Below are 21,901 nucleotides of genomic sequence, written 5' to 3'. Positions count from 1 at the left end.
TGTGGGATGAATTGGGCGAATGGGATTGACATGTATACACTGATGTGTATAAAATTGATGACTAATAAGGACCTGCTGTGTAAAAAAAATAAATTAAAAAATTTTTTTAAAATCTCAATAATTTTCTTTTTGGAATTCATGTTAAAATGCTAATATTTTGGGGAAATTGGGTAAAATATATTATTAAAACTAATTTCACCTTTTTATTTTTTAATGTGGTTACTAGAATATTTTAAGTAATTTATGGGGTTCGCATTATATTTTTAGTGGACAGCATTTATCTAGGTATTAATCCTTTGTTAGTTTTCAATGCTGCAACTATTCTCTCTATCCGTTAACTTTGTTTTTCGTATCCTTCACTGAACAAAAAGCCTTAATTCTGATGCAGTTAAATCATCAATTTTTCATTCATGATTTGTGCTTTCATGGTTTAATAAACTTCACAAAGATATTCTTCTTTTTCGTCTACTGGCTCTGTATTTTTACCTTTCTCACTTAGGGTTTTAATCCACTTAGAGTTCATCTTTGTATAGTGTTAAGTCAGAAGTTTAGCTTTTCTCCCGGTGAAGAGCGAGTTTTCTTAATATCATATACCACAACAAGGCATCCTTGTCCATCTTTTATGGTACACTTATATCAAATTCCCATAAACACAGATTTATTTCTGAACTCTCCCTTCTGTTCCATTGGTCTGTTTCTACCCCAGAACCATACTGTAATATTTCTTAATAACTAATAATTGGAATCACTTCTCATTCCTATGCTGATATCGGTTATAGACATCCCACCAAATGAGGTTCTATATTCTCCCTTTGCTTTCTCTAGTCAGCTATAGGTTTTGACCATTTAAATATTATTAATACATACCACCATTGGAACTCCCTTTGACTGCCTTTTCTTTTTTGTTTTTTTTTTAACATCTTTATTAGCGTATAATTGCTTTACAATGGTGTATTAGTTTCTGCTTTATAACAAAGTGTGACTGCCTTTTCTTTAAGGAGGTTGTTCTCAGTGAGTGTTTTAGAACTGTTAATGAGTAAAAATCTGCCTATCCATTCTAGACAGAGTTATCTGGTCTCACGAGCTGAACACATTGGATAATACTTGAACAACATAACTCAGAACCCAGTAAAATAACCCTCTCAGTATAAGACTTGTATAGGGGCTTGACCAATATGAATGACTGGATCTTTAGGAATACCCTCCAGACTTCACTATTTCAAGTGGTGCAGCTCCCAGCTATTTGAAACTGTGGTTCCAAAGGTCAGTGAAAACAATCTATGACCAATGAGTAAATTCAAAATTATTTCATTCACTGATAGACCATTCTGAGGCATGGAGCAGCTAGGGCTCATAATTCCTTATAAAGAATCTTTCATATGCTGGACATTGGAGTTTCAAATATAAATGAAATGCATTTTATTTATATATTTATATCTTGCTTCTTTCCCCAGAGAGAACTTAAAGAAAATAAAGTTAATAAAATAACAACCATCCCTTTAAGGAGTTCACCATCTAGCAAGGAAAACATGTCAACACTATTACCTTAATACAGAGTAGAAGTATTACAATACACATATATCACTAACAAAGTAAGGGATATTTAATACATAAGGGGAAGAGATTGAAGTATCACATTTGATTGGAAGATTAAAAAAATAGTCAGTAGGGCCCCGGTGGCGCAGTGGTTGAGAGTCCGCCTGCCGATTCAGGGGACACGGGTTCGTGCCCCGGTCCGGGAAGATCCCACATGCCGCGGAGCGGCTGGGCCCGTGAGCTATGGCCGCTGAGCCTGCACGTCTGGAGCCTGTGCTCCGCAACGGGAGAGGCCACAACAGTGAGAGGCCCGCGTACCGCAAAAAAAAAAAAAAAAGATAGTGCACTATTCTATATGAAAAGTGACTAAAGAAACCCAGCAACCAAATACGAGTGAACAACTTTATTCGATCTTGTTTTTTAAAAACGATATAAAAGACATTCTTGAAACAATTGGATTAATTCAGTACGGAATTACTATTAATTTTCTGAGGCATAAGAATGGAATTGTGTTATACAGGAGTATATCTTTATTCTTAGGAGTTGCATGGTGAGTGTTTAGCAGGGAATTTCATGATGTCAAATTTACTCTGAAAAAATATAATGCAAATACAGCAAAATGTTAACAGTTATTGACTCCAAGCAGAGGAGGTGTTTCATTTTATAGTTCTTTTAACTTTGATGTATGTGGAATTTTTTTCATAATAAAACTTAGAATAATTTGATTCTCTCCTTTGGGTGATATTAATGTTAAAAAAATTAAAAGAAAGAGTAGGCATTAAGAAAGCAGAGAAGGGGAGCAGGGAGGATGACATCCTAGGCGTATGGGAAAGCTTGCATGAAGGCACAAAGGTAATATGCTTGTGTATTAAGAGACTAAGGACTTGTCCCTGAGAATGTGTAAAATTCAGATCTGAATCACCATGTGGATGATGAGCAAACCTCTACTGAACACCTACTACTGTAACTGTCTTTCACATCACTTAGAGTTCTTTGGCTGCCAGTGATAAAAATCAGTTGAAGTAAAAGCTGAACAGCCAGGACTTAAGAGCTAGAATGAACACAGCTCTGGGATATAGGATCAATAACCAGTCTTCCCAAGGAGAATGGACCGGCTCTAATCCTCTTCCCTTTTTGCGTTTCTCTACTTATGAGCCAATCCTTAGGAGAGAGAGTAAGATCTAGACCCAAGCAAGTCCTCTTAACACGGGCACTAAGGGATCAGTCTCTTACTGGGTGGCATTCTTGCTCACCTAAATTCAAGTCTATTGAATTCTATCTTCTATTTTCTGGGCAACCCTTGAAGCCTTCTTCTCTTTTTGCTTGTTAGCCAGAGTTGGCTTGCCGCCAAAGAACCACAATACAATTTTGACTCTTTTTTATTCGTAGTTAGACTCCTGACCATTTCCCCATCATACACTCCGTGACACAATTTCTTGTGGTTTATTTTTGTCTGAATCTTTATGGTAGATATGAAATTAGGAGGTTTAAGTTAAAAAAATATTTTCCCCTCTACATTTGGGAAGGTATAGGGGTTAAGGATGGAGAGTACTGCCTAGGGGAAAATAAGTACATAATGGCAATAATGTAAGATTGAAGATATCACATGGCAAGAAAGAGGTAAAACTAAACTGTGAGAGAAGCATCTGAAGGAGAATGCAGGTCTTGTTGAGTGAGAGAAGGTTAATGCGTGTCTTGCTGAGTGAGAGAAGGTTAGAATAGCCAGCACTGGGGATGTGATATTCGAAATACAACTTGAGGTGCTGGTAGAATTCTCAAAGGCATTTCAGGAAGAAGAAATAGCATAAACAAAAGCATGGAGCTGGGGACTGTAGGCTATGCCCAGGAGGCAGGTTCTGATCATATTAGGAAGAACTTGGATGCCCGGCTAAGGAATCTGCATTTAATTGTAGGTATAGGAAATCACTTAAGGTGTCTGAATGAGAGAGTTACATGGTTAAAAGCAATGTTTTTAAAGAAAATGAGTTTGTCAGAGTTTTGTAGGACCTTGCTGCTCAAAGTCTGGTCAAGGACCAGCAGCATGATTTCACCTGGGAACCTATGCAGAATCTCAGCCTCCCTTTCCCAGAGCCAGGGAATCTAAACCTGTAGAGTAGCAAGAAACCCTCAAGTGATCTACTCGCACATTACACTTTGGGAAGCACTGATGTCAAATACAGTGGAAGAGGAAGATTTGACTTGAGACCAGTTGGAAGACTAGGCCAGGGAGAGATGAACAAAGGTGAGAGCAGCAGACACACCAAGACTAATGAGATTGGCCCAAAAGGGAGAAGTCATGATGGCACAGAGCTTTTAGGCTGCTTCACTCATTTTCCTAATAGATTAATCCTCTTACCTTATTCATTAAAGTCATTGTTTCCTTTTAATACACTTTTCTTCTATTTGTTCTTTCTATTCATTAGCAAGCACTGCTTCTTTCTAATTGTTTCAAAGGCCATAAAACACATGAGAAATTTTCTTGAGCCTAGTTTTTAAGGGATGCAGGTTGCAACTACTGCTGTGCCACATGCTGGAATAAAAAAAAATTGCATAAAGAGATTAGAAAGGAGAAATAAGAAGAGTGAAAACATCTCCTTTTGTATTTCAGGGTTTTCTTCCCTTCTGTGTTTAATATGAATCAAACAGGTGTGCATTCAAAGCGTGCAAGTGTGTCTTCATCAGCTTTTAATCATCAGCTTCAAGAAAATTCAGATCTCTCCGAAAGAGGGAAAAATAAACAGCTGAGCAGTGTGCCTCATTTACACTTCAAATATACTTTGAATTGGTTTTTCCTCAATTAATCAAATAGCTGGTGTATCCCTAAAGTAGTGTAAAGTGACACGCTGTGTGAAATCAATTTTTCTTTCCAAAATCATTAAATCCAGTAGCCTGTGACTACATCCCTACTAATCCTGGTACCAATCCTTTCATCCTCCATTAACTTTGGCACGCCTAACAGGCTGTCAAGAATAATTTCCCAGGACGTAAATAATTCAGAAATTAAAAATTAATAAATAATAACAGAGAACTACTGGGAGACAGGCTGGGTCAATTAGTGCTTTCTGCATTCTGTTTCTTCGCAGCAGGGGGGGGCAGCCACATTCGTTACTTGAATCTTTCCTTCAATTCTGAGGTCTGATTTACAGCTCTTCATTACTGGATCCAGTCAGACACAATTACCTCCATCACTATCTCAGTTCCTAACTTCAAAGAAACGAACGTTTTCTTGTCTGCTTTTTTTCTCCTTGCAGCAGGCTCAGCTTGACATCCCTGGAATTTCTTCCACGCAGACTAATTAATAAGTCTTCGACTTATCGTATTCACTTCTCTTCTTTGATGTGCTACCTTAGTCAATCATCCCATTTAATTAGAATTTCAGTGATAACTTTACTTATCTTGTGGCGAGATGTAAATTAAAATAATAGGATTTTAATTCTCTTTTTTATGGGGTTATGACATTTTGGAAGAAAAAGTTTCAACACAAACATGATATTATGTATTCTCTATGCAGGGGTAGAGGAGCATTCTGCAAAACTATTTTCTTCTTGCTACAAAATAGTATTGCTGTTAAGCAAGCAATAATGGAAATGCACTGTATTTTTCTATAGCATCGTTTCATCAAGTCCTTCACAGAGAAAAAAAATACCTTGATTTGCATAAATAATTGGAACAAGGTACAGGTCATGTTGCCAGTAAAGGCACTGGCTATGTTTTGAAGAAAAAAGTATCTCCAGAAAGTCAAGGCTTTGATATACCAACCCTGTTAACTCTTTTTGCCCTTGCCTGTCAATCCATGCTAATTTCCATTTTAGTAAATACTCGTTTCTTTAGACTTCTTCCCTAATATACCACAAGGAAATAAAAAGGCTCTCCCAAGAACACAACAGACATAGCAAAGCACAAGATATAACACTGATGTGCAAAATTGGTTAATAAGGGAATGCAGAAAGCAGCATTTCATTCTAGAAAACAATACTAAGACCAATATTTATTAAGCTTCCACTGTGTACCAGCCTCAGTCTCATGCGTTACGTCTGTTAATTCTTCCAGCATACCCATAATAAAGGATTATTATTCCCATATTACAGATGAGACAGTGTCAGTGAGGTTAACCTGGCCGTCCTAAGGTCACAAAGGTAGCATATGAGGATGAAGAAATACAGAAGGCATAAGAAGAATAACGTTTAAGTCTCTGAGCATAGCATTTAAAGCCCTCCATGATCTGACTTCATACTGCCTGCCAAACTCATGTTCTTTCTATTCTATTACATAAACTCATCCAAAATACATCTCCAGGCATTAACCCAGTGCCAGATTCTAGCATTATACCTTATTAATACATCATCAATGGTTACCTTAATGCTTATAGACATTGGCTGAAATTCAGTCATTGTAATTATAAATAGTAATCTCAATCATCATAAATATATTATTTTAAAATAGCGAGTACAAACAGAAAAGCACATATATATATGCAAGTGTTAGAATAAGAAAATAATCTTTTCTCACATTTTCTTGTACTGTTTTTCCCCAGGAGTGAAATGATTAGCTTTTTTGTTTGTGGCTTAAAAAAGAAAGTTACTAACAATAGAAACATCAATGGGAATTAGTCTATCCTTGATCTCTCAATCTTTCCCCTCCACTACGCTCAATAACAATGTCCTGTAAGACAACAAACAGAGGTTACGGTGACCAATAGAAATTTATTTCATTAGTTAGATCTGAAACCACTGCATTAATGCCATTTGAAGCTAACCTTTCAGGGATTTAATACAGTTGTTCTTTAACAATAGAACTTGGTTCATTTACTGCTTAAGACATGATTATTTAAATTAAAGTTAATTGGTTTCCTTACTCTCCTTTAGGGCTTTAGGCTTAGAACATTTCTATTAGAAAAGTCTAATTTGTCTCAAGTTCTTATTTCTAAATTTTAGAGTGGTTAAAATGCTCTCATATTTTAACTCTTTGTAGCAAAAATTATGTCTAAATTACAGCTCAAACTGGCAAAGCAATTAAAGATGCAGGTGACGCAATTAACAAAAGGGCTCAATCGTAGTTCAGAAGACTTGGAGCTACAGTGTAAGTTGAGCAGTCGTCTCTGCCAGGGCCTCTCACAGGTTGAGAAAAGCTTGAGGCTACTTTTCCTGGGGTTCCCAAGTATCAATTTAAAAATGAAGACATGCCAAAGCAAGATTACCAAAACCATCACATATTTTAAGTGTTTACATTGGACCAATTAATGTTTTAATACACAAAATATGGTGTAACAGAATTAGGCTATTCATAAATAATCACAGTACCAATAAAAGGCATAAATTCATGGAGCGCTATAGGCTGTGACACCCAGTAATGGGACAAAGTACACAAGTTCTACAATGAAAGTCTTTCAATCCCTTTCCTGTATCTCAATGACTGTAAATATAACCTCACCTCGAAAAAAATGTTAAATTCTTAACTTTGTGCTCTCTGGAACAGGGGGCTCGAGTTCAAATGCACCCTCTCACCATTCCTTGATAAGCTCCAATCTCATACATTCACTCAAAAATTATTTTGAGTGCTTCCTACATGCCAGGCATTAAAAATATATCAGTTCAAAAAAAATTCTTTTTAAAAGGACGAAACTCCCTACCTCATGGAGCATATTTCTAACGGAGACAGATAACATATAATAAACACAATAAATAAATATATAGTATGTAGAAAATAAATGCAGGAAAAAATACAGAACAGGGTTCAGGGGATCTATAAGTGCCAATGAACGATAGAAATGTACGATTTATCAATATATAGGATAGTTAGGATAGGCCTCGCCAAAAAGTAACCTTAAGCAAACAAGTGAAGGAAGTAAGTAAGAGTAAGCCATGCAGACATCTGGGGGAAGAGCATTCCAGGCAAAGGAATGGCCACTGAAACGGAAACACCATGGTGCCTTTGTGCAAACTAGAAAAGGTGTTGCTTCCCCCATTGATCTGAGGAGAAAATTTTAATTAGCATCTTAAAGGATACTGAGAAGAAAATTAACAAATTCAACACCCCTTCCTGACATGGCAAAAAAATTAAATAGATTAAGAAATAATAATCAATGGCTATCTCCTTAACACAACTTAGCAGAGAAACACTGGATGCTTTCCTGCTAAAGTCAGGGATATGCAAAAAAAAGTCCATTATCTACACTATTATTAAATGTTGTGTTTGAAGTATCAGCCAATAGAGTTGGACAAGAGGTATAAGAATTAGAAAGGAAGAGGTAATATACCTGGATAATATACCTGGACACCCCTCCAAAATAAATTAAAAAATTAAATACCAATAATAAGTAAGTAGTAGAATATAAATTAATAAACAAAAATTCATAGACTTCCATAAAAAGAAAACAGTTAAATGGACTAATGGAAAAGAGAATGCCATTTATATTAGCAGCAAAACAGAAAAATACCTAGAAATAGACTTAATTAAAAGAATGCAGAAAAACTATATCAATAAAGCTTTAAAAATAGAGATGAATAAATAGAAAGACATTCCATGTTCTTGGATAGGATGACTCAACATCATAAAGAGGTCAATTCTCCCCAAGTTAACAGATAAATTCAATGTAATAAAAATGTCAACAAGTTTTTGTCTGGAGCTAAACAAGTTGATTCTAAAATGTGTATGTGAGTAGATATGCAAGGCCTAAAATTATTTTAATTTTTCATATAAAATATCCTGAAATCAATAAAAAGCAATCAGCCACATGAAATGACAAAGCAACAAAAACCAAGAGAAATATCACACAATAGAAAGCCATGCTTGGGGGATTCAGAGAATGGAGTTATCAGTCACAAAACATTAAAATAATTCTGCTAAATATACTCAGGTACTCAAGGAAAGAAAAATCAAGGTTAAAAATTTCGCATAGAATGAGAAATATAAAAAGAGAAATAAATGGAAAGCTTAGAACTGAAATGAAAAGCCCACTGGAGTTACACTGAAAAGAGAATTAATGAACTGGAAGACAGGTGAAAACAAAACAGAACAAAGCATGGAAAAACAAAAGGATAGTAAATATTAAAGAGTGTAGGAAACTGTGGTATCTTTAAAATATAATCCTAAAATCATTGACACTCTATCCATCAAGAGGTGAGGATATATGCCCACTGCCTTTGAACCTGGGGGGCTCGTAAGAGCTTTGACCAATAGAATATGGTGGAAATAATGCTATGTAACTTCCAAGGCTAGATCACAAAAGGCCATGCAGCTTCTACTGGTTCTCTTAGACTGCTTGCTTTATAGATGCTCCCTCTCAAGATACGCCCTCTCAGCTGCCATGTGTGAGAAGTCCAAGCCCCATGGAGAGGCCATGGAGAGGTGCTCTGATGGACAGTCTCAGGCTGAGACTGGCCTTTGAGGTATCCCAACCCAGGAATTAACTAAAAAAGTGTTCCGATGATTCCAGCCTCCAGCTGTTCAACTCACCCCCAGGTGAAGCACCCCCAGTTATCCCGTAGCAAGGACAAACCATTCCCACGACGCCATGAAGAAATTCTTGACCATGTAATCCATAAGCATAATAAAACGGTGTTACTTTATGCCACTAAGTTGGAGGTGGTTTGTTACAACAGCAACTGATAACCTGAAGAGGGCCTAGAAATACAGTGATAAGAATACAGTATATAACTGGATATATTTAGTAAGTGTACCCCAAATTTAAAAAGAGCTAAAAGGAGAAAGATTAATAAAAACAAGTGAGGTTCTTTGAAATGTTTACTAAGATTGCCACATCTCTGGCAAGTCTGATCAAGAAAAAATGCAAACACAGGTTGAAAGAGAAGAAAAGTCATGTTATAGAACTGGGTTATGTAGAACAAGGGAAAACTGTGACAGTGAGACTATTGTTTTTATCTACTGGGGTGGAGGTGGGCATAGCAAGGTAGGTAAAGTACACTAAGTACACTACAGTGTACTAAGGGCTCCCATCTTCTGTTATACTCAACTGCCCAGCAACAGTCTCTCCAGAAATAGTGAGACTATATTCCAAGTAAATGCATTCTTTTGTTCATTCATTCAAAAACCACATTTGGCTCTCAACCCCAGCCTCCATCTCAATACCTGGTACAGAGACAAAAGGAATTCCAGGGGACAGAAAGTAAAGAACTGGGAAGGAGAGAAGGAACTATGTCAGGGTCAGGGGAGAAGCAGCTATGTGAGAGTCAGCAAAGGGAGGGATATAACCAGAGCCTTCCATCTGGTGTGGTGACAAAGATGGCAGTGATGTGAGGCAAGACGGAATTAAAGGCCTCACAGTCTGAGGCAGATCTCTGTATGGACAGGGCATTTGCCCTCAGTCACTTGCCTGCTTTCTCACCTCTATAATTGGACTGGAAAACCTGAAAGGGAACTTGAGTGGACACTGGGATACTCTACTCAAATCCTCTCTTCTGGGCCAAGGATATTAGCTGGGTCACTGGACGTTGCTCTCAGCTTCAGGAAACGGTGTCACCCTTGGTCAGGGAGCAGCCAGACCAAAGACTGGCTGATGTGGGTTGCAAAGGCCCAGCTTCCTTGCCAGTTTGGGACAGCTATGAAGAGCCATCCCAATTCCAGAGCTCCCCGTTGGAACAGCTGAGGCCTCAGTTGTAACAACACTGTGGGTCTCCTGATCCTATCTTCCTCACTCCCTTACAGGTGTATTTTTTAAGACCACTCCCCAGTACACCAGCATATAACTCTCTCAGTATGTTTCCAGGGAGCTTAATCTAAGATTAAAAATGTAAAGACCGTTTTTAGCGGTCTTCCTTAGAGCCCAGGGAAAGTGTTTAGTTTTTTGCAAGTCATGAACCGCTTTGACCATATAGTGAAAACTAAGGACCCTCTTCTCAGAAAAATACACAGAAGCACTTAATGTAAACTTTCACATGCTATTTTAGAGAGGTCATTTTTTTTTTCTTCCTCATCTTTAAGGCCCTGTTAAAACTTTACCAGCTATGTGAAGCCTCAAGAAATGAGCACTCACTCTCTACAAGAGGGGTCCGCAACCGGCCGTGGACCGGTACCGCTCAGCGGCCTGCTAGGAACCGGGCACACAGCAGGAGGTGAAGAGCGGGCAAGCAAAGCTTCATCTGCGGCTTCCCAACACTCGCATTACCGCCGGAACCATCCCCCATATCCCCTCCCAACCGCCCCCCCCAAAAAAAACCGTCTTCCACGAAACCGGTCCTTGGTGCCAAAAGGGTTGGGGACCACTGCTCTACAAGACACCGTGCTGAGTGCTTTAACTTCATGATGATTTTGATCACGACATAACTCTGCAAGGTTACTAACAGCTTCCTGTTCGAGATGTAAGGACTCACCCAACATAACAAAGCTAATAATTAGCAGATTTTGGATTAAAATTCTAATGTGTAAAACTTGTGCTCTGAATGAAGGACAAGAAAAAGGAAGGGCCGGTTAAGGACAGTAACTCCTCAAAGGTCACCTAGTGATAAGTGTCAGCATTGGGCTTCAAACTCAGGCCTAACCCCAAAGGTGGCGCTCTTTAAGTCAAATATGTCTTAGCGCCCTTGAGAACGGTAAAAGCCTGGTTTTGTCCCACCTCCGCCCTTCGTAGGTCCTTCGTCATTTGTATTTGTTTCTACAGCGATTCCCGAAAGACCTTCGTGTGGCGCTGTTGCGGAAGCCTGGGAGCATCCCGACCCACAGACGGGCGGCACGTCGCTAGGCGTACAACGCGGCGGTGCTATGAATCCCCGCCCACCGAGGGGAGCTGCGTGGCTTCCGTACAACATGGCTGCGTTCTTGCCGCCACGCCTCTTCCTGTGACGTACTTCCTATCATGCGCAGTCATATTTGACCCTTGAACTCGCTGGTGCTTTCTGCTTCCTCTTCCGGGGACGGTATCTAGAGGTATGGTTGCTTTTTCCTTGTCTTTATTGCTACTGCCTTTACAATCGGCCGCCATCCGGGGAGTTGCAGGAGACGGGGTCTCTCAGGCACAGTCTTTTGAGCTGGCGTGGGGGTAAGGGCTTAGGAGGAAGGTTAGTAGTGAGCAGTTCCCCGGACTTTAGCTTCAGACACCTCTCGATCCCGACCTCCGCTCCGCAGCAGTGAGTGGCAGGAGCTCACCACCTCTGGCTTTGCCGCCTTTGCAGTCCGGCGTTCGGAGACAAATGAGTTGTGAGTTCCGGCTGATGGAGACTGCGAAGTCGCCGGACGTTCTCATATCTTAGGCCATGCTTTAACCCCGCGCCTGTAGCTGTTCTCCAGGCTCTGGGAGGGTCGACGACCGGCACGTTCAGGTCATTTCAAAATGTGTTCTAAGACCAATAGCAAGTAAGATAAAAATTTTTAATAGGGAGTTTTCTGTCTTGGTTTTGGAGAGGCAAACGGCTGATTGGGTCACTCGCATCGGCCTCCCGTGTGGGTTTTGATGTCTGACAGTTCCAGTGTAATGATAGTAAGGAGCTTGCAACACCAGATGCAGGCTGTTGCCTTTTAAGTAACATGCTGTGACGAAATGGTTACAAAATTTGGGGGAAATTAGGTTGATTCAAGTTTGCCTATGTTTTATGGTATTTTGGGTAGTTCACTGAAAAAAGAAGAAAAACCAGTTGGATGCCATAATCCAGAAACACTTGATCCAGTACCAAAATTAGTATTAAATGGCACCTAACTTATCCCGGATGCTGCTTTGGGGGCAGAACACTGAACCCTGGGCAGCCACTAGGTTGGGGCAGAATGCCTGCTGTCGTTTAATCCTAATGACAGTTGTGTGAAATAGTCAAAAATTATATTTTACAGATAAGCAAGCTGGCCTATGGAGCTCTATCGTCTCTTAAATGGTATAGCTAAGGATTCAACTTACACATAGGTGTGCTCGTGTGCTCTTCCTTTAAAACCAGCGTTTCTCAAACTTGCCTGTTGGTAGCACTTTTCTGGATACTACTCCAAACAGAATCAGACTCTCTGAGAGAAAAGCCTGGTAATCAAAATTTTAACCAGGTGCCACGTTTGATTACCGTCAGGAAAACAAACATCGCCCCTTAGCATTCTTCCCAATCACCCTTAAATATAAGTATAGCTGTCCCTCAGTATCCTGGGGGATTGTTGCAGGATCCCCGAGGATACCAAAATCGCTGAGGCTCAAGTCACTTGTGTAAAATCCTCCCATATACTTTAAATCATCTCTAGATTTCGTATAACACGTAATGCAATGTAAATGACTGTAAATAGTTGTGGACACGCAGCAAATTCGAGTTTTGCTTTTTGGAACTTTGTGAAGTTTATTTTCCCTGGGTATTTTTGATCCGCGGTTCGTTGGATCTGCGGATGCAGAACCTGCGGGTACAAAGGGTCAGCAGTAGTTTATTTATTTATTTTGGTATACAAATGTGTTTATTTTAGGGGGACGTAATCGCCACTGCACAGTAGAACCTCAGGGAGAAGAGGAGCTCCAAGTTCCCCTTTGTTTTGCAGGGTCGGGGAGAAATGGTCAATAATCTTAAATAACCATCATATTCAGGATGGATCAGTCTGCACTAGGTCCAGCCCTAGGTCCCAAAGACCAAGAGGATGCTAAGGGGCTTCCGGTGGGGGCACAAAGGATCAATGTTCCCTGTTCCTTCACCTGCTTAAATCACTGGCTTTGGCTCCCCTCCTCCGGGAAGCCCCCTGATTAAGCCAACCCGGGCAGCTAAAGCATCTTCTTTCTCCTTCCACCTCTAAGCTCTGGGCTGAGAGATTCTACTCTTTGTGGTTTGATTCAGTCTCCCCAGTTCATCCTCATGTAAATCATCAGCTGTAGTTTTAAAACATGGAATCCTTTTCATAAGATACCTTAAGATAAGGATATTATATGTAAGAACGTACATGGGTGATGTGTAAACTCTGTGATGCTGTTTTGTTTTAAGGTTTGAATTTTTCTACAGTGCAGTTTTATTTCATCTTGATTTAGGCATTCAGGATGGTTCAGCGTTTGACATACCGTCGTAGGCTGTCCTACAATACAGCCTCTAACAAAACCAGGCTGTAAGTATTTCCAAAATTAATATACGTATTGTCATTTATTCTGCAAAATGTTGAGCTGTTGTCTATTCTCTCACTTTCTAGGTCCCGAACCCCTGGTAATAGAATTGTTTACCTTTATACCAAGAAAGTTGGGAAAGCACCAAAATCCGCATGTGGCGTGTGCCCAGGCCGACTTCGAGGAGTAAGTGATCCTTTTGCTGTGAATAACATAAGAGGGGTTGAGCATTAATTCCTTTGGTGACTGAGTGAAGGAGAGGTCGCCAGTAGGGGGGTTGAGAATTACTAAGCCTTCATGGTCCATATGTGTGAAGAACGTAGACTTTCTTTTAAAACCTATGTGGCAAATGCAGTGAAATGCCTTTCAGGTAGATCAGTGTACCATTTCCCTTTGTAACCTAGATTAATGTTTACACTTAATACTCATCAGAAATCTAGGACAATTTCTGTTTCTGTTAAAGCATCACAAAATAATCTCAGCGTTTTCTTTATGCAGGTTCGTGCTGTGAGACCTAAAGTTCTTATGAGGTTGTCTAAGACGAAAAAACATGTTAGCCGGGCCTACGGTGGTTCCATGTGCGCTAAATGTGTCCGTGACAGGTAAATAACTATGAAATCACATGGGCTATCTTAAGTGTGTCTGTTGCACTGCATGCTAATCATTATTAGAAGACTGGTGAAAAAATACCAAAAGTTGCATATTGTATCAGTAGAATCCTCCTTGACTAGGGATAATCGATGCTGAACAAACTAATAAATGATATTAGCTCCTATTCAGTTATGATGTTGGGACATCTTTATGCTAGATGTAGAAATTAAATGGTTGGGTGGGGCAGGCAGGTAAGAAAGTCTCAGGTTGATGGAGAGTGGAAGGTCCTAAAAGTGTAGGAACAGAACCGCCATACGTAGTTCTAGTGTGGCTGGAGCAGAATGTTTTGGGAGATGATACACAGGAAAGGTAGAAACATCACAGGTAATGAAGGGCCTCATAGGACAGATTTTTTGGCTTGATTCTTTAAAATGTGGTAATTGATGGGGTGTGAGCAGGGCAGGGAAACCTTCGGTGTGCCAGAGACTAAGTGTGCAGCGGGATGGATAGTGAAGTCATTCTTTCAGCAAAGGGTGAGTGCTTGGAACGGTTTCTCTGCGTTGTCACGGCACCTACATGAAGACCGAAGGCTGGATCGCGGGTGAATGGGGTTATTGGGAGATGACTGGGTCTTGTGGATGTGCAAAAGGATTGGTAGTGGCATAGGTAGGAATAGAAGCAGTGGGGTTTATGGTGATAATATTTGCTCAGCATTTTTATGATAAGCTCTGCCAAAAGTCCATCTGGGAGGTATTTTTTATTTATTTATTTTTTGGTGGAGAAACCAAGGCTTGTTGCTTAAAGTTACGTAGCTGGTAAGAGGATTCCTTCCAGGTTTTATTGAGGCTCTTGCTCTTAATTAACCCTACTGGCTACATTAGGTTTTCTCCAGAGACCTAAGTGGGAAGATTTGAGAGGTGATTGGTCTTTAGAAGAGAAGAAGTTGGTTCGGAGGAGTGGTTTGCCTTCAGTTTATTCAGCTTTTGTTCTATAAAGTGCTCTGGCTAAGTCTCTACACCAAATCTGACCTCAAACTTTGCAAGTTCATTCTACCTTTCAGGAGTTAATTTGTAAGGGGAGGTTAGGCATGTTACATTAATACAAATACAAGCTAAATATAACTTCCATGAAATATAGGAGAACTTAACAATGGTTGAAGTTTGGAGGAGAAATGACTTTAAAGTAGCCGAGAATCTGGGAGTGGTATTCGAGGTGGAACCTGAGTGACGGGTAAATTTTAGACAAGAGGTCGAGCGGGCATTGCAGGCAGGGAATGAACATAGTTTGATCTGGCACATTGAGGGTATAAAAGGAATGAGAAATGAGATTGGAAAGGTAGCGTTGGAGATGAATGAGTCATGAGTTGCAAGCTAGAGGAGTTTGGCTTTTTACCAGTCTATGGTTCCCAGACTTTGCTAAACATAACCATATGACCACATTTGTTAAAAAATATTCTCAGGCCCTAGCTTCTGGAGATTTGGGTGTAGATCTATAGGGTAGCCTAAAGAATAGCATTTGCTGTGACACTGAGGGAGTCTGTGTAGTCTTTGCTCTGGGTAAGAGTGACATCAGCTCTATTTCTGTAATGTGGTTATGTCCAGGACATTTGAAGGAGTCAGAAATCCCAGGCTTTTGAGGGTAGATTATTAGATAACCAGGGGTACCAGAAGGACACCTGAAGCTGAAAGGGTCTGTCCATAGAATTTTTTCAGCTCTTAAGTTCTAAGTCTGTACTTGTGTAGGTTTTGTTTACTTTTCTGGGTATCTTACCTGATTGCTTTACTCGATTCTTTTATGACACTTTTCTTTCTTGTGTTAAATTGATTTTTTTAAAACTGTATTTAACATTTTCTTTTCTAGGATCAAGCGCGCTTTCCTCATTGAGGAGCAGAAAATCGTTGTGAAAGTGTTGAAAGCACAAGCACAGAGTCAGAAAGCTAAATAGAAAAATAAAGCTTCTTTGAGTAATAAAAAAACCAAAAAGCCTTGTTCTGTTATTTCCATTGTGGTTTGTTAGTGTACATGTTTGGTTTCTGTAGTAACGAGAGGGCCCCCCAACACACACACACAATTTTTAGTTGATTACTTTTTCTAAAAGTAAGTGGAGGTCAGTGATGGCTAAAATTTTTTGATGGTAGCTCTAGATAACATTAAAATTTGGGCTGTAATATACTTTCTCTTAGGAACTATGTTATGTGTTCCTGTTAACTCTTAATAATGCAAAAGTATCTAAAGATTTTAATAATAGCTCCTTACAGTGCTTAGACTGTATCAAGCAGCCCTCCCCAGTATTCTGCATAAGGTCTTCTGAATTGTCTTCCAGGATGATTTCTTCAGGCCATGTCAAGCTTATTTCCCATCTCAAGGGAGAGTAGAGAGCAGGTGCTGTTTTCACAAGCCAAGAATCTAGAAGCTGAAAGAGTATCTGAATTCTGTAAAATTCGATCCTCCTCCATTTAGGCATTTACTGTTGCTGGCACGATGACACTTAAATGTCATATGCAGAGGAGTGTTTCCTTGATTAGAATAAACGTACCCTTTTCTTCCGAAGGAAAAAGGCAGAAATCTTTCTGGCCTCTTAAAACCTTCATTGTACCACAGCCAGCTAACTTGTTCTTGGTAGACAAAATTTTTAATTAACATTTTCGCAGAAGAGGAAAGGCAGCGTAACTAAGTGGCTGGGTGGCACTTGAACTCAGGGCACTTAAAACTTTATTAATGGTGGTACTTAATGGCATCTCCATAGCACTTAACATAGTCCTCCGGACAACCCTTTCTTACCTATTTCTGTTTTACAAGTGAGGGCATTGAGGTGCTCAGGTTGTATGTTACCCAGAGCCATTTGTGTTGGTAGGATTTTTGCAAGTGGTGTATTTAGTGATTTGAGACTGAATGACTGGGCACCCCCAATAAACACTTTGGCACAAGAAATGATAGCTGAAGCCCTTTATTGTCAAAGTTCAGTCTCAAGACATCCATCAGCCTTCCCTGAACAGCTGCAAATCCCAGGAATTGTTAGCAACCAGGATAATACGATTATCTTATGTGATGTTTAATCACTTAAAATTTTTAATGGGGATGCAATTGAAAAGCATTGGATTCGGAGGTAGATTAAATATTTCTCTGTGACCTAGGTTGATGTATACTGCATGGACATGTTTTGTGATCCTGTAGTATTGTGTTTGATATAAGGACTTAAAAGTTGATACTTTTAAAATAACACAAAAACAATGTGCTTTATTTAAATTCAATTACTTGATTGGCTTGTAACCTAAATCTACATTTTGAAAGTCTTGAGTTGAATATTTTAATAACAGCTGTGGAGGGGAAAGGCTCCACTTGCCAGCCCAGCATGAGCTCTTGCCTGTCAGGACTCTTCTCTCCCTACCACGTGAAGTTCCGTGGAACAACTTGACTGAACACAGATGAACTGAGGGCTATCAAGTTTCTGGAAAATAAGTGGGTTAACTGAGAAATTTGAGAAAGCTAAAGCATTAAGGTTTCGTACTTTTAAAAGGATTCTTCATAATGTTAGATGGTTTAACCTTTTCTAAATTTGAAATGTCACTTGTCTTAAAAAAACTACAGTTTGGAAAGTAGGGGAAAATAGGATGAAATCACCTTCAGTTTCAGTATGCAGACAATCATTTTTAGCAGTTTGATGTCTTTCCTCCCATTTTGTTTTCTAGGCATACGGAAGACATTTTATTTCTTATTTTTTAAATTTGTTTATTCTCTTTTTTGGCCGTGCCGTGCAGCTTACGGGAGTTTAGTTCCCCGACCAGGGATAGAACCCGGGGCCCCAGCAGAGAGAGTGCCGAGTCCTAACCACTGGACCATCAGGGAATTGCCAAGATAGACATTTTAAATAAAAATTGTAAGCATACTATATGTGTAAAAATTCAACCCTTTCCCCCCCTTAACCCCTGTGAGCGTATTTTGAAAAATTAGTTTAGTGGCTACATATGTCATCAAATCTATAAGCCATAATTTAAATAGTCCCTTTCTTTTGAATATTTGGGCTATATCCAATTCTTCTCTATTTTAACACTTGTGAGCATTTTTATACAGCTGATTATTTCATTTATGCTGATTGTTTTTTTACATTCATAAGCTGGTACTGAAGTACAGTACAGTAGTCAAGTTTAATTATTGGGGTTACAATGATGTTTCCTAAGAGTCTTAGCTCAGGTTGCTGTAACAAATTACCATACACTGGGTGATTTAAACATCAGATGTTTATTTCTCACATTTCTGGAGACTGGGAAGTCCAAAATCAAGGTGTTGGCAGAATGTTCTTGGTGAGGGTCCCCCACCCTTCCTGGTTTGAGATGGCTGCCTCCTGCAAGCTCCCTTTTGTCTTTTTCTTTTGTAAAAACTAAATTTATTTATTTATTTGTTGGTTTGCTTTTGGCTGCATTGGGTCTTCGTTGCTCCGCGCGGGCTTTCTCTAGTGGCGAGCGAGGGCTACTCTTCGTTGCGGTGCGTGGGCTTCTCATTGCAGTGGCTTCTCTTGTTGCGGGAGCACGGGCTCTAGGCACGTGGGCTTCAGTAGCTGTGGCACGCGGGCTCAGTAATTGTGGCGCACGGGCTGAGTTGCTCCACAGCATGTGGGGTCTTCCTGGACCAGGGCTCAAACCTGTGTCCCCTGCACTGGCAGATGGATACTTAACCACTGCGCCACCAGGAAAGTCCCTCTTTTGTCTCTTCTTACAAGGGCATTAATGCCATGATGAGGGCTCCTTCCTCCTAATTACCTCCCAAAAGCTCCCACCTCCTAGTATCATCACACTGAGGACTCAAGTGTCAACTTACAAACTTGTGGGGAGCACAGACATGCAGTCCATAAGACAGGATATGAAATGTGACTGATTGGTGACCATTTCTTCATCTATCTTAGTTTAGCCACTAAGTTTTTGACCACAGACCACACTTCTTCATGCTCCCTTTGCTAAGGCCTCTCCTCTTCACCTTACCCTCTCACACTGCCCGGTCCAGTTCTTCCTCCCACTCCACCACTCCCAGGAGTGCAGACTTCGTCTTGTGATGTGTAGACACAGAAGAGCAAAGATTGGTGGGAACATAGTATCAACTCTGTCCAAACGACCAAAATGGATTCTGCACTGTTCTGGGTTTTGATTTTATAAAAAAAAAAAAAAATAAAGCTTTTATTGAATCCAGTTCTGTGTGTGTGACTTAAAGTATTCTTGACAGGTTCCTAAAAAGACATGTGAATGTAGTCAGTGGTTTCTTTTTAAAGTCTAGTATTTCTCCTTCCATTGAATTGCTTATAAATTCTATTAGAAGGACTGGGGGGAAGGGGAGTTCTTTCACCCTTAAAAGCAGAAAATCTCCATATGTTTAAATAAGTAAATCAAGTTTATTTTCAGCAGTGTAATAGTATACCTACAGTTTTTACCCTAATGACTTGGAGTTTGGGCTCCCAGAGTTTTGATAGTCAGGGCTCTGTCTAGCTTTAACTGTAAACTATCTTATCACACCAACTAAAACCAAAACCATATACAATTCTTGTGGAGTAAGATTGTGAAGCACGGCTGAAGATGATGATTTTTTCTCTGAGTTAGATTACTTATCGCAGGTAAGAGTCCTATAATTATTATATATAACCAATAGAATCCGTGGTGTGTGGATCCAGCTCATCCCGGCGGTGAGAGTCAACTGTGTTCCGTGATGTCAGTTTGGTACCTTGAAATTGGCATGGTAGGAGTATTTATTCCTGGGAAATCAGCGAATGCTACAAAATCCTTTGCCTGCCTGCCCACCCACCCAGGGAGCTTGACGTTTAATATTACCAGCAAGTCACTGGATATTATTCAAATTACAGTCTATTATCACAATTCAGGCATGATGCTGTTGGTACCAGGAGCTCTCTCTATATATATCTGGTGCATGTTTGATTATGATTTGCACTGAAAAATTTGTTGTAATAAATTCTTATTAATACTTTGAATCTATGAATATCCTGGAATTTGATTTTATAAAAGACAAAACAAAGATATTATTGAATCCAGTTCTGTGAATGTAGAGGAAAACAGAATTTAAAATCTTGCAAAAGTGAAAGTTTCCTCTCTTTGAACAATGATAAACATTGTATTCTAAACCAGGAATAGAAAAGTTAAGACTATCTCCATGAGTTTCCTTTCTAAAGGATAAGATCCACAATAATTCTGGATCAGGGACTTCCCTGGTGGTCCAGGGGATAAGACTCTGTGCTCCAAATGCAGGGGGCCTGGGTTCCATCCCTGGTCCGAGAACTAGATCCCGCCTGCATGCCGCAACTAAGAGTTTGCATGCCACAACTAAGAAGTCCGCATGCCGCACCTAAGATCCTACGTGCCACAACTAAGACCCAGCACAGCCTAAATAAATAAATAACTATTTTAAAAAATAATAATTCTGGATGAAAAGATACTTTCTGGTTTCGAAAATATTAGCTAGTCAATACTTTTGAGTAAGTCTTAAATGTTTCTGGTTAATTTGAAGGATTATATAAATATTTTTGCCACACATTTACATTACTTTATAACTTGCTTTAGATTTCATTCATTCACTCAACAAATAGTTTTGATAAACTACTATGTTCCAGATAAATATTAATATGACAGTTAACAAAGCAGACTCTTCTCCTGTTCTCATGGTATATGGGGGACCCTGTTAAATGAGGATACAAATATGTTTTTAATTGCACACATTGGGGTAGGAATCACAAGGGAGGAGTACGCAGTGCTGTGAAACCGTGTAAGAAAGGAACCTCACTGGGAGGCAGGCTTTTCTGAGGAAGTCACATTTAAGCTCCAAGCAAGGAGATATTAGCTGGATGCCAAGTATGGAGAACATTCCAGACATAAGAACCAACATGTACAAATCACCTAAGAAAAAACTTGTATTAAAAAAATAAAAACAATACATGCAACTCAATTCACTCTCAGTGTTTAGAGTCCAGTAAATCTAATGTGTGTGAGCAAATTATTAATCACTGAGAGGGAGCATCCCTGTTAGCACATAGATTTTAGTCCACCTGTGCGGCCCCAGAGCCAAAAGATCTGTGCCACCTTTTCCTTCCTAAGGGAGACGAGTGAAAGAAAAGCTTTCCTAAACTGTTTAGTTAGGAGCAAAGACACCCTTCTGCATTAGAGGATATTTAAATTATGCAATCCCTCAGATAATTTAGGCATCAACCTATTATTAAGGAGGAACAGGATCAAAATTATTGACTCAATTCCCCTGATATTCATTCAGCTTCTATATTCCTTGGCCTGTGCAAATAGCCTCAGGACTATGCCCTCTTCTCTCCCTCCCTCTCTCTCTCTCTCTCTCTCTCTCTCTCTCTCTCTGGTTGGAAATAAGCTTACAAATTGACATGCCTACAAAACAAATGGTCTTCAAGGAAATTCAAATGTTTATTGCATCTTACCATAAATTATATAAAGACTTTGTAAACCATATGGTCTCTGTTGCAACTACTCAGCTTTCCTGATAGAGTGTGGAAGCAGAAATAGACAATACCTATAGCTGATTCACTTTGTTATAAAGCAGAAACTCACACACCACTGTAAAGCAATTATACTCCAATAAAGATGATTAAAAAAAAAAGAAATAGACAATGCCTAAATGAATGGTCATGGTTGTGTTCCAATAGAGCTTTATTTACAAAACTGATGTTGGGTCACATTTGGCCTGCAAGTTGTAGTTTGTGGACCTCCCTGCTCTAGATGACTCCTGCTTCCAGCTACAGCTTCCGGCTGACCAACTGCA

General features: G+C 39.6%; 1 protein-coding gene across 1 annotated transcript; it reads left to right on the top strand.

Moving 5' to 3' along the window:
• The first annotated feature begins 11,391 nt into the window (after positions 1-11,391).
• RPL34 (ribosomal protein L34) lies at positions 11,392-16,108 on the top strand. Its single transcript, XM_082838057.1, has 5 exons — positions 11,392-11,418; positions 13,466-13,539; positions 13,621-13,720; positions 14,033-14,136; positions 15,986-16,108. The coding sequence occupies exons 2-5, from the start codon at positions 13,475-13,477 to the stop codon at positions 16,068-16,070; spliced, it is 354 nt and encodes a 117-aa protein (XP_082694183.1). The 5' UTR covers positions 11,392-11,418; positions 13,466-13,474; the 3' UTR covers positions 16,071-16,108.
• The last annotated feature ends 5,793 nt before the right edge of the window (positions 16,109-21,901 follow it).

The sequence above is a fragment of the Leucopleurus acutus genome, assembly GCF_964270905.1.
Source record: "Leucopleurus acutus genome assembly, chromosome: 4".
NCBI lineage: Eukaryota > Metazoa > Chordata > Mammalia > Artiodactyla > Delphinidae > Leucopleurus > Leucopleurus acutus.
The sequence above is the reverse complement of the archived record's forward strand: the minus strand, read 5'-3'. Positions and strand labels throughout refer to the sequence as shown.

Coding starts and splice junctions, on each gene's coding strand:
- RPL34 (XM_082838057.1), top strand. CDS start 13,475: ATGGTTCAGCGTTTGACATACCGTCGTAGGCTGTCCTACAATACAGCC. Junction 13,540..13,620: donor GCCTCTAACAAAACCAGGCT/GTAAGTATTTCC, acceptor CTCACTTTCTAG/GTCCCGAACCCCTGGTAATA. Junction 14,137..15,985: donor GCTAAATGTGTCCGTGACAG/GTAAATAACTAT, acceptor TTTCTTTTCTAG/GATCAAGCGCGCTTTCCTCA.